General features: G+C 32.8%; 1 protein-coding gene across 1 annotated transcript; it reads right to left on the bottom strand.

Annotated features, from left to right (window-relative positions):
* Nucleotides 1–960: 960 nt before the first annotated feature.
* LOC109809758 (uncharacterized) lies at nucleotides 961–3,841 on the bottom strand. Its single transcript, XM_020373153.3, has 2 exons — nucleotides 3,613–3,841; nucleotides 961–2,489 (listed from the first exon to the last, which is right to left on the bottom strand). The coding sequence occupies exons 1-2, from the start codon at nucleotides 3,713–3,715 to the stop codon at nucleotides 1,282–1,284; spliced, it is 1,311 nt and encodes a 436-aa protein (XP_020228742.2). The 5' UTR covers nucleotides 3,716–3,841; the 3' UTR covers nucleotides 961–1,281.
* Nucleotides 3,842–13,985: the final 10,144 nt, after the last annotated feature.

Here is a 13,985-nt window from a genome sequence, read left to right as displayed (position 1 = left end):
ATATTAAAATAAAAATAATTACAAATATTTAAATAATAGTACCAAACTTTCAATAATAAAAACATCAAAATATCATAAAAATAATTCAAATGACAAATACATACCAACTAGACATAATTTTAATGTCATAATAATTTTAAAAAATTAAATACACAACTTAATATTAAAATCGTAATATTTAAAAGTATTAATTAGTGAAGTCCGCGGACTAGCCTGCAAGCTTGCGGATTAAATCTTCCAAGTCCGCGAACTTCACGGACCGGACTAAAAAATTAAACATAGTCATACGAATTTGAAAAAACAGGTCCGTTATCCATGAAATTTGCGGGCTTATGGACCGGTCCGCGCACCTGGGTCCATCTACCCACCCCTAATTGTAAGTTTGTTGATTTTGATAATAATCACCTTGGTACATGAAATTTTTTCATTTTTCAGGAATTTTGAGGTTGAGAATTTTCTATATTTGGTATGTTATTTAAAAAAATAATATTATTAACAAACATGATTTTTTGAGAATGTTTGGTATGTTAGTTTCATACAAAATTATTTAAATAAAGATGTGAAAATTTAACATTGTGAAGTTACATTATGTCGTTATCTTAATTTGTTTTTATTTAATGTAATAAAAATATTTGATTATTGAATAACATTTATAAATATTTATGACCAACAAAATAAAATTGAATTATTTTCAGAAATCATGATTCCTAGACTTTTCAATTCTAAAAATAAGTTTCTTTCTACCAAACATCTCCTAAAAGTCATATTAAAACTGATTTTTAATTAATTCATAATATAAAATCTTTTGCCTTTGTGATGCATATTGATTAATCTATTTTTATTACGATCGGTGAATTATGAGTAAATTAACATTTTAAATATTTCTAACTATTCATAGAGAAATTAATAATTTGTTTTTTAACCATCCATTAATTTTTCCATTCAAAATTTATTTAAAACACCCCTTTACACACCTTTATTTACTCATTGGGCACCCAATAAAGGAGAAAAGAGCAATAACAATCGAAAGGAGAACTAAAATTCTGGGATTTTTATTGCATTGATGTTATTCCTAAGCATTTAGTTGAAATTGCTAACTCTCTTATTCATTATCTTTTGAGTAGCAGTTAGCATGATACCTACATAATTGCATACACAAAGAGCCCTGAACAAATAACTTCTGAAGCTGATAAACTTTGTTTCACAATATCTTATTTATTGAAAGGAAACATTTTTGTAACAAGAAACCGTGTGAAAGGGAATAGATATGCCATTAATATCCTATGGTCTACGAGAACGAAGCTTGTAGGTAGCATAAACTCCAAGTGCCACTACAAGAACTGCTGCACCCATGTATATTATCTTTTGATTATCTTCATCATTGAACCTCTTAACTAGACTAGTCATAGCTTGAGAAGCAGAAGCAGCCACTTCCTTAATTCTTGTCCTTGTTGTTGATTCATGAATGTCCTTTTTATTCTCACTCTTTTTTTCAACACCATCATTCACAATTTTTCCATTTCTTTCCCTTCCTTTCTCTCCTTCATATGTGTCCAATCCTTTACTTTCTTCTTTTCCTTCCTTTTTAGTGGCAGAGGAATCATCCACCACACCCTTTTCATGCGACTTTCCTGATTCCAAATGGTCTTCAGTTTCATTCTTTCCAATAACCTTTTGGTTTTCCTCATTTTCATCAACTGTTTCCCCTTCAAACTTTTCCTCTGCTTGAAGTTTGGCATCTTTTGCCAGTGTAGCTTTTGGGGTAATTGCTTCTTGACCCTTTTGAGGCATAGACTCTACTGTTTCTTCTGGTGGGGTTGAACTTGAAGCCTCATGATCAACTTGTTTTTTGCTTTCAACTTTTGTAATTTCATCTTTTGGGGGAATTTCTTCTTGACCCTTTTGAGACTTGGACTCTTGTGTGTCCTTTGGTGTGGCTGAAGTCTCATGATCACCAACTTGTTTTTCACTTTCAACTTTTGTAACTTGATCCTTTGGGGGAATTTCTTCCTGACCCTTTTGAGGCTTAGACTCTTGTGTGTCCTTTGGTGTGGCTGAAGTCTCATGATCACCAACTTGTTTTTCATTTTCAACTTTGGTGGTGGTGGCATTTTGGGGAACTCCCTCTTGACCCTTTTGGTGCATAGACTCTTGTGTGGCCTTTGGTGGGGTTGCCTCTTCTTTAGGAACCTGATCACTAGCAACGGTTTTGTCTTGATCATCATGTGTAGGAGCACCTTCTTCTTGGCTTGGTTCTGTTTCTTGTGGTTTTTGTTTAGTAGGGACTTTCTCTGGAATCGTTGCTATTGTAATGGTGACACTTTTTCCATCATACTTTCCCCTAATCTTGTTAATGTCACAATATTCTGGAACTTCATATAGTACATTGAAACGGGCCCTTTTATTGTTTCCAAGTGATCGATCACCATGAACTCTCACCCTTCCCAAGTCGTACTCAATTTTAGCACCAATATCCTCACGTTTGAAACCTGTACATAACATGCACATTGTCATTAAAATTGCTTCAACAAAAATACCACTTTTGGGATCTATGTTTTACTTTACGTGGGTGCCACTTTTGTTACCTGGTTGATTTTTATTTTAATTGTTCATGTTTAGTTTTCTTACTTTCCGATTGTTTCAATTATGGCCCTCACCAGAATTGTCATGAAGGTATAATGTATTATTGATTTGTATCAATTGTAAAGAAAAAATGTATAAAATTTGAAAATGTTGAATACACATTATAATTCAGTATATTTATTTTTGAACTAAACAAAGAAACTATTATGAGAGAAGAAAAAAAAAAGCATGCACTAATAACAAAGTAAATTTTCTTTATACTGTTTTTAAATCACAAAATTATCATAATTAATGTAAACATCTTTTATACCGGCGGTGAATATCAATTAGAGTATAATCTTTGCAATGAAAACTCTGAAACTTAAGTAGTACTGAATGTAAAAGAAAAACAATAACAGAATTTAATGAGATGATACTCTTTCTTTTTCTTTATTATAATTATTTTAAACTAATTCTTACAGATTAAGAAAGTTTAGTAGAGTCTTTAATTTGTAAAAAAAGTAAAATGAAAATTTCAAATTAATCTTTATTTAAAAATTCATGATTTTTTTTCATTTCTCTCTCCTTCTTAATTATTTTTTTTAATATATCATTAATTTTATATACAATCAATTATTGATACAGACTAATATTAATAGGAAAATAGAAGAAAAAAATATTAATTTAAATTTTTTTTTTGGGTAACATAGTAACAAGAAGGACCAACACCAACACATAACAAATTAATTTAATTTCTCCAATATGATAATTAACACCCTATTTGATAGTATTGAAAGTATCCTCTCATTATACCAATTAATAGATATAAAAAAAAAAAACATATACAAGCATATATGAATTAAAACTTTATTTTTATTTCATATAGTAAATAACATCTAACCCAGTGTCTCCTATAGAGACTAAATAATTAATTTAACCAAAAATAAATAAATTAATACTTGGTAAATTTTATATAAAATAACCTATAAAAGGTAATAATAAAATTTGAATGGTATAGAAGGGAATAGTAAATTAATAAACTAAACGAACCATCAGGAATGTGAACATGCAGGATGATTGATTCTGGCGTTTCCTGTGTTTCATATTCGGCTTGCAAATCTTGGTAGCTAGATTGAGATTGAGTGGTGGGCATTTTCCAATTTCCAATTTAATTTCTGTTTTTTGTTTTCGATTTCAACAATGGTATAGAAACTAGAAAGAATGAATCTTGAACATGATTTTGTGGTGCCTCTCATCTTTATAGTGAATAGTTGACATGTTTTCTTAAAATTGAAACCATTCCTTTTCGGCTGCATGCATGTTCCTACGTGATTAAGCTTCATCAATTTCCCCACTCATGTGTGAGGTATAACTTCTTCAATAAACAAAGTCAAAGTTCTTTGTTTGCCTCATACACTTCAAATTCCAGAAGGAGTGGGCAAACGTGTTTTTGTTCATTGATTATATGTTATAAATTATCCTATTGCTCAATCAAGCATAATCACTTCTATATATATAGTTCCATTAATTACAAAAATGGTTCCAATTAAGCATTAAGAAATAACTGTCAAATGGAAAATGAATGAAAGAAAAAGTAAAAATAGTTATTAAAATTATACAAAATTAAGTTTAAAAACAATCTAATTTTTAAATCTATTTTATTTATTTATTATTATTATTAGAGATAATAAGATACTTCGTACCTTTATATACTATTAACAAAATTATTTTATTGAGGGATATATAAACAAAAAAGGTAACCACCAACTGACAAACAGTTTAAAAACGATAGTAGATAAATATTAGAAAAATATCGGAGAAAGTTGATATAATTAAATTGGAGTCAAAATTGTCAAAAAGATAAACACATAAAAAAACATATCACTTTTATTATTAACTAGAGTAATAATTATTCATTAATAAAATATTAGAAAGTTGTGTATAATTATTTAAAGAAAATTTAATATTTTTTTATATATGGGGTATAATGGTTCATTAAAAAATGGAGATCAAAAAGCGGTTACATCCCCTATATCTATACCTATTATAAAGGGGATACAAAAATATGTAACTGCTTTTGGTCTCTACTTTTATTGGACTATTATACCCCTCAATATAAAAAAAATAAAAAAAAACTTATATTTTTTTTGAATAATTACAAACAACTTTCTAATATTATGTTTGTATATAATTATTAGAGGCACGAAGTGCCTCAACCCCTCTAGTCCCCTTAAAGGAAATTTAAGATTTTTTTTTATATTTGGGGGTATAATGGTCCATTAAAAAATGGAAACCAAAAAGTAGTTACATCTCCTAGATATAAATTATTATTATTATTATTATTTATTATTATTATTAAAACAAAAACATATGTATTATTTTCCTCTCATTTCATGTCTCGAATGGTAAATACTTTTGGTATAACCCACAAATTATTATATTTCTTTTCCTCTATTTTCGATATATATGAATAAGAAAAAAAATACTCTACTTTTCCTTGATTTTCTCTTCTTAAAATTTATCTTCTTATTTCTCACCGGATTCAAATCAGGTGTAAGAAGACTCCTTTTTTTATTATTTATTTTATACCAAATTCAGTTTATAATTTTTTATATATCTTTTTAAACTGAACCTACTTTTTTACTTTATTCTTTAAAGTGGAACAAATCCATTCTTGTAAAGTTTAATACTCTTAGCGGTATCCAGGTTTCATAATTTTGCTTTTATTTTTAAAATTTATATAAAATAAATATTTTCTATTTATCTCAATTATTAAAAATATTTCATATTTTGTATTATATAACGAAAATCACATAGAAATGAGTTTTATATTAGTTATTTATGATATAAATATTCATATAATTTTAATGATTTAACTGTTTCAATATTATATAATTATTAAAAATATATTGTATATCATTATTAATATATTTATTAACAAAAATACGTTATATTTAATAAGAAATTATTTAAATGAATTATAAAATAGCTTTATGTTAAAAATAACATTTATAATATTTTATATAATTTTTCTTTTTATAAAATAATAATATTGATAAACATGTTAAAAAAGAAAATAAGTATAAAAGAAGGATATAAAAAAGAAAATATGCATAAGAATTAAGGTATAAAAGGAAGTGTATTTAATATTGACTTGTAAAATAAAAATATACTAGAGTGTCATCAAGGTCATCAAAGATCGTCATAAGCAGGTAAGTAAGATGCGTTGACACATCTTTCAACTAGTGTTACCTCGTCACTTATGATGGGATAGGCATAAGCCTTGTATTTTGGTTATTGTCACCCTAGTCATTTAGGACAAGGCTAAGTATAAGTCTTGGTCATACTCTTCAAGTCGCACTTGACGAGCTTCAACCTCTATTATCTACATAACCCTCGACCTCTACTATATGCATAACCCCGGAACTATATGTACATGCCTTAGCTTTGTGCACAAGCCTTGGTCATATGTGTAAGCTTCAGTCACGAGCAACAACCTCGACCATAAGTACTAACACCTTGACCATACTCTTCAAGTTGCTCTTGACAAGCCTCGACCTCAACTACATGCATAACAACCTTGACTATATGCATAATTTATATGCCTTAACCAAGCCTCAACCTTATGTTCAAGCTTCGGCCATAAGCAATAGCCTCAACCATAGGTACTAACACCTGACTTACCCTTGGTAATAAGGGTGCGTACGTAAAATTCATTTGATTGATATTATGATCACATAACCTTGAACAGACAAAAGGACTACCAAATGATATAGATTAAAAGGTAAATTACCTAATTGTTAATCTGATAGACCAGACCCATTAGTCCCAAGGCCCACAAGGGTTAGTATAAATAGTAACGCATCTTGAGGTAAAAAAGTTCATATTTACCCACATTTAATACTATACTATATACTTACTTAAGCGCTAGAGTGTCTTGTATGGATACCCTCCCTATTTGGATTGGATGTTCGACATATCAAGGAAATCAGTAGAAAAGGTTAAAAGAGTGAAGAACAAAGTCACAATCAAATAGTTGTGTATCCTACACAAGTACATTTTGGCCCCCATCATGAGGCTGATTCCTAACGCCTAAATATGGTAACAACCAGGAACACTACAGACTCCACTCAACAACCTTTCGACATGAACCATGTAGAAGTTGAAGGCCAAATGGACCTCTCAGATGCTATCGACTTGCTAAGGGAGGAGATGGTAACAATGTGCTAGATGTGAGAGAAATATGCCTAAGAACTATCAGTCCTTAGATGTGAAAATACTGACCTAAGGAGCCAAGCTCAAACATGACAACTTTAGGGACTGATCCCACACGAAGCATCCTCATACCATGTACCCAAACAAATCTTAATACATCCTTTGCCACCTCTTCCATCCCACATTCTAAGTGGAGTATGGATAGATGCTCCAGTAAGACCCTTTAAACACCCTTTTACCCAAAAGATAATGGAGGCCCCATTGATGGAGAATTGGAAGAGTCTTCCCTTATAAAAAGTACGACAAACCACTGACCCAAATGAACACCTAGATGTATTCCTAACCCAAGTCACTCTCTCCACTCAACATGATGCGACCCTTTGCCACATCTTCCCCACCTCACTGAAGGGCAGACACTAAGTTGGTTCATGCATTTGTCAACTAGGTTGGTCAAATCATTTAACGTTGCATTTTGCCACGAGCAAACCTTAATAGTTATCCACTTTAGCTCTCATTGACATTTGGGAGGATAAGAAAGAATCTCTTAAGTCTTTTATGAACTGTTTCAATAAAGTGGACATGAAATCAACAACTGTTAAGTCAAAGGACGATCTTGGATTCCTTGAAGTTTGAAGTTTTAATGTTAACAAATGAAACATTTTTTTACAAGAGAAAAATATCTTAAAAAATGTTTACTAAATGAAGTGTAAGACGTAGATCATCTGTAAGAAGATGTGAATCAGTTGAAGCGTATAGTTTGTTCCATATACATTAAATGTTCATTATTAATCGAGACTAATGACAAAATTCATTTGAATTCTTTATCTTAACAGATCGAACTAGAAATTCATATCACAAATTTGTTAAAGTAAACAAGATCATGCTTTCCATCAGAACCAAGGACAAAAATCCTTGAAATCACAAAGAAAAGTAGATAAGAGCATTGTTGTTACTACTTTGCATTGACATTGTTTCTACAAGTTGCATTTGGCATGGAAATATGATAAGTAGTTTCCTTGATCAGATAAGAGGTACCATTTGGTGAAATGCATTTAATGTTTGCATTAAATAAGTCAACGGTTACCTCTCATCATAAGGAAAGATGTTGAAGATAGACGAAGCAAACTTGTGAGCTAGACTCAAAGTGTTACAACGATCATCTTCTCCAAAACTACTATGTAAGAAGGTTCGAAGCTCAAAAAATACAAGAAGAAGAGACACAATAGAGAAGACATATACATGAAGAAACACACTTTGTATTATATACTTGTGTATAAAATTCATTCTTTCTTGTAAAAAGCCCATTGTACTATATTGGTTATATAACGTCTATGTGAGATAAAAATAACATCTTTGTAACATTTTTTTATCATTATTATAAGGTTGAGACTAGAGAAGCTTGTCCATAAAACATTAGTTGGTTTAGATTGGAAATACTTGTTTAAAAAAGAATACTTGGTTGTTAAGCTTAGAAAGAATTGTCTAAAAAAAATACTTGGTTGTCAAGCCTAGAGATATTTGTTGTGAAAAGAATACTTAGGTAGTTACCTAAAGAGACAAGTCAAAGAATACTTAGGGTTGAGCCAAAAATAGCTTGTTGAAAGAATACTTGTATCTTTGTTGAAAGATAGTGGAATTCAATTTAGTTGAATTGAAAATTGGATGTACTCTCGATGGTTGAGATGAATCAGTATAAAAATATTCAATGTTTCGTCTGACTTTTCTTCACACTCTATCTGACTAGCATTAATACTACACTACAATAAAAGTGAGTTTTTTTATACATATTATTCAACTCTCTTTCTAGTATTTATTTTTTCTCCACAATAACCTCAACCCAACTATGGCGATGGAACAGTTAAATACAATACTAAAGTTGGGCCTTTCGTCAACACTTTGTGCAAAAAAAACCCCACAAGATATAAATGAACTAAGAAGGAGGAAAAAAAATACATGTAAATGGAGGATCTAATAAAGTCTCGTAACATACAAGAAACAATGAATATCAAGTGAAAATGACATATTGAAGGAACCCCTAGGTAAGGTGAAAGAGGCAAAAGCCCCAAGCCCCCACTTTCCTCAAGGTTCAAGGTACTCATCTTACAACCCCCTCAATGCTAGCAAATCAAGAGTCTTAGAGTAAGCCCTAGCCTCTGAAGTGTTCACCATCTCAAAATGTGCCCACACACCACCTATGGATGACCCATCCAAGTCGTGTCAATATCATTACAATATAGGACATTTGACCAAAGAGTGTATAGCCATAAAGGACAAGTTAGAAGACCTTATCAAGCAAGGCCACCTAAAAGCTTTGTGGGGAGACCACAATCCAATCAGAACTAAAAAAGAACCTCTCACCCTTGAGAACCAACGAACCCCAATAGAGATAGAAGATAGGGCATGAAAAAGACAAGAAGAGAACATAGTCAGTCAAGAGAAAGGCGAGATAAACTTCATAATAATACCTATGATCAACCACAATGAATCATTAATACCATTGCAAGATGATTTATTAGCGGTGCATCAACCTCTTTGGCTTGAAAGAGGCACCTCCGAATAGTTAGATTAGTAGTAGAGACTTAGAGAAACCCTAAGATGCCACCAATCACCTTCATCAATAGATATTTCCAAGGAATCGACTTGATTCAAGATGATCCCATGATAATCACTGTAGAGATTAATAAATATATTGTACGCACAACCCTTATCAACCAGGGCAGCTTGACTGACATTTTACATTGGAAGACATTTTAGCAGATAGGCATCCTTAAGGAAATCCTTATGCCTTACCATGAAGTGCTGGTAGGATTCTCAAGTAAAAGAGTGACAACTCGAAAATGCATTGACCTTTACACTCTATCGACTACGATCAACATGAATGCAATTATGTTAAGGTTAGATACATAGTAGTACACGCCAACATATCCTACAACATCCTTTTAGATTTACCCTCAATAAACACCCTCAAAGCTTTTGAGTCCATACCTTACTTAGCCATGAAATTCCCTTCCAAAATAGGAAGAGTAATAATCATCCATGCCATTTAGAAAATTGCACAAAAATGCTACATGGCAAGCTTGAAGTTACAACCTCTTGACAAGATTGAGCAAGTATCAATAGATGTTAACATAATTGGTTCCACACCAACTCTCAACCCCATTGAGCTTAACCCTCACCTAGGGGAGGAGGAAAGAGTGGAGCCAAACAAATAAACCCTACCTTTTCAAATAGGTAATTGGAGACTCAGGTCACATTTCTTGGATCTCATCTCAATAGCATAGAGCAAAACCAAATACAAGCAATCACTCGAGATAAGTTGGACCTTTTCGCTTGGACAATGGCTAACATGCTAGGTATCAACACTAAGTTCCATTGCCACTTCCTAGTCGTTTGTTCGAAAGCTCGACCAATCACTTAAAAGAAAAGGAAGATGAGAGAGGTGAGAAGGAAGGCCATAAAAGCCAAAGTGAGTAAAATTCTCAATGTTGGTTTTATCTATAAGGTAACCTACATCACATGGCTAGCTAATGTGGTGATGATGAAAAATCAAATGGAAAATGGAGAATGTCTATTGATTACACATTTCAACAACGTGTGATTGAAGGATGCCTACTCTCTACCACATCGATCATCTTGTCAATGGGGCTGTTGAACACTAGATTTTTAGCTTCTTAGATGCATACTCCAACAACAATAAAATTAAAATGCAACCAAGAGACGAAATAAAAATGGCCTTCATAACCGAGTATGCTAAATTCTACCATATATCAAAGTCATGGACAAAGTGTTTTGAAAATAGATCAACAAGAACATTGAGATCTATATGGATGACATGGTTGTCAAATCCAACAACCAAACACTTGGAGAACTTGGTGGAGATTTTTCAAGAACTACGAAAACACAACAAGCACCTAAACCCATAAAAATGCGTCTTTAGCATCTAAGGAGGAAAATTTTTAGGATTCATGCTTTCTTTTAAAGGCATATAGGCAAACTCGGATAAATTTTAAGTTGTTATAGAAATGTGAAGCCTTAATACGATCAAATATTTACAACATTTATCGAGAAGACTTGTGTCACTCTCCCATTTCTTACCATGCTTAGCTGAAAAGACCAAGCCTATGAAGAAACTGTTACTAAAGGCCACAACCTTTTGGTGGGATGACGAGTGTGAAGAAGTTCTCCAAGCACTAAAAGGAACTCTAGCCACCCCACCTATCTTGTCAAAACCTAACCCTTATAAAGTACTTCTCATTTACCATGTCATGTTGAAGGAAGTAATCGATGTGGTTTTAGTTCAAGATGGACCCAAGGGACAGGTCCCTATTTACTTCATCAACCAAATTTTGCACGATATGGAAACACAATACTAACTTATTGAGAAGCTAGCCTTAGGATTGGTGCACATGACCAAGTGACTGGGACAATACTTCCAAAGCCACCAAATATTGGTACCAACAAATTGCCCTATATCTAAAGTACTTCGAAACTTAAGATGGTGAGAAAAATGATGGCATGGTCGATCAAACTCGCAAAATTTAACATAAGTTTCAAACCACAAGGACCAATAAAAGCCTAGTGTCTTACCAATTTTCTCAACGAGTTGCACCTTAGGGAACCTTCAAAGCACGAAGATGGACGTTGCACATCGATGGCTCCTCCAACCATCAAGGTAGTGATGTTGGTATTATCTTATAGGGACCTTAAGGTGTTGTCCTAGAAATCTCTATGTTTCGAATTCAAAGCATCTAACAAATAGCCTAAGTATGAAGGTTTATTAGCTGGAGAAATTGGTGCTGAAAATGTTAAAAGTTAGATAGACTCAAAGTAGTCATCGAATAAATCTACGATTTTTTTAGATGAATGCGTCACACCTCATGAAGTACTACCATATTTTTCAAGAAATTAGGGGGAAATTCCAAGAAGTCCAAGTCAATCATATACCTTGAACAGATAATGATCAAGTCAATTAGTTGGCATGGCTCACCCTAAGTCAAAAGTTGGAAAAACTACGCATCATTATCCAAATAAAATTGTCGACCCCGATCATTGCTTGGAAATCGAAAATAGATTGAAGGAGAAGATTGGCGAAATGACATATTATTGTACATGGAAAAAGGAATAGTGTTGATTGACTCCAAATTGGGAAAGTGGATTAGAATTCAAGTCGCATGATACACCATCGTCATTAATGAGTAATATCGAGGATTTTCCACGGTCCTATTGAAATGTCTAACCCTAGAAAAGGTTGAGTACTGTATCCAAGAGATACACGAAGGGATCTGTGGCATGCACTCAGGAGGTTAAATGATAGTTTCAAGAGTTTTTCACACCAATTATTATTGGCCAACTATTAGATCAAATTGTACACTCTTTGTCAAAGATGCACCCATTGTCAACAAGACAACCTTATCCATGAATCGATCAAGGAACTACATAGCCTTTCATCCCCTTGGCCCTTGGCAGTTTAGGGGGATGACATCCTAGCCCCCTTCCCATTGGCAAATGAGCAATGCAAGTTTCTAATAGTAGAAGTCAATTTTTTTACCAAGTGTATCAAGGTCGAGTCTTTGACCACCATTTTTGTGCAACAAGTACATAAGTTCTTCTAGAAGAATATTATTACTCGATTCAGCATTCCATATGTCATCATCATAGATAATGACTTGCAATTCACGGACAAAAAACTCAATGAGTTCTAGTAAGGTCTTGACATTAAATGGTGCCTATAAGCTAGAATAACTCTTATGGAAAATGATACCATGAACTTGAAACTCTATACGCATAAAAATGTAGTATAGATGAGACCACCCTTGTAAACAATGTACTTTTTTCCTTGATTGATTCCTTTTTCTTTACTTTTTTTTTTTTCCTAAAAAAGGATTTTTAGGTTGAATAGGTTTTTAATGAGGCACTATAAAATTAATGAGAAAAAAATTATCACCATTTTGTGTGTACGATTGACTCTAACTCAACTGATTCTCATAAGGTTTCTCTCCCAAGTACCCCTCTCAGCCAAGGATGTACCGTAAGCATTAGTAACTTCATTATTTTCATAAAGTTTCCCTCTCAAGTACCTCTCGACCAAGGATGTACCTTAGGCTTTAATAACTTCACTATTTTCATAAGGTTTCTCTTTAGGTATCCCTCTTGACCAAGGATGTACCTTAGGCATTAATAACTTCATTATTTTCATAAGGTTTCTCTCTCGAGTACTTCTCGGGCAAGGATGTACCTTAGACACTAATAACCACTATTTTCACAAGGTTTCCCTTCCAATTACCCCTATCGGCCAAGAATGTACCTTAGACATTAATAACTTCACTATTTTCATAAGGTTTTCTTTCTAAGTAACCCTCTTGGCCAAGAATGTACTTTAGGCATTAATAACTTCGTTATTTTCATAAAGTTTCCTTCTCAAGTACCTCTTTGACCAAGGATATACCTTAGACATTAATAACTTCATCATTTTCATAAGGTTTCCCTTTTGAATACCTCTCAATCAATGACGTACCTTAGGCATTAATAACCATTATTTCCATAAGGTTTCCTCTTGAGTCCCCACTGTCGACTAAGGATTTGTCTTAGATGTTTAACAATAATGTCTTTACAAGGTTCTACCTCTCGAGTGTCCACCTTGATAAGAACATACATTGGGCATTTCATAATAATGCTACACCTTCTCGGTCAGATTCCTACACTTGGCCTTTAACGAATGAATGCCTCGGTCGACACATCCTTTGGCCATTAAGATTAAAAATTATCTACATTTTCAATTTTATTCTTGGAAAATTACTTGCATTAGGCAATTATAGGCTAGTGTTTTGATGATTTTTAAAGGTCCACGCATTTTATCCTTTAACAACTAAACAAAAACATTTTCACGAGACTTTTGTTAGCATAGACAATTATTTCAAAACAAAATATCATCTTCAATCATGTAAGGCAATGTCGTTCTAACTTAAAAACCTAATAAAATATTTGAAAGTGATCCAAAAACTTCAACAAAAGAAATGCATACAAATTGTTTAGGCATCCCTAGTAGCCTCGCCTCATTTAGAAGGTTCCTCTCTTAGAACCTCGCCACCCTTGTTGCCATCATCATGGACATCCCCATCATCATAAGCAATCTCAGCATCTCGGTTAGGATCAGTTTCAGAGTGCGAAGGAGGATTGGCATTAGGCTTCCTACTCGATGGGAAATTCTC

Source organism: Cajanus cajan, chromosome 10 (assembly GCF_000230855.2).
Source record: "Cajanus cajan strain Asha chromosome 10, NIPB_CcT2T_4, whole genome shotgun sequence".
NCBI lineage: Eukaryota > Viridiplantae > Streptophyta > Magnoliopsida > Fabales > Fabaceae > Cajanus > Cajanus cajan.
The sequence above is the reverse complement of the archived record's forward strand: the minus strand, read 5'-3'. Positions and strand labels throughout refer to the sequence as shown.

Excerpts from the sequence above, each read along its gene's own strand:
- LOC109809758 (XM_020373153.3), bottom strand. The coding sequence starts at position 3,715 with ATGCCCACCACTCAATCTCAATCTAGCTACCAAGATTTGCAAGCCGAA. Across the intron at positions 2,490-3,612 it reads GCATGTTCACATTCCTGATG|GTTTCAAACGTGAGGATATT; the intron begins GTTCGTTTAGTT and ends TGTTATGTACAG.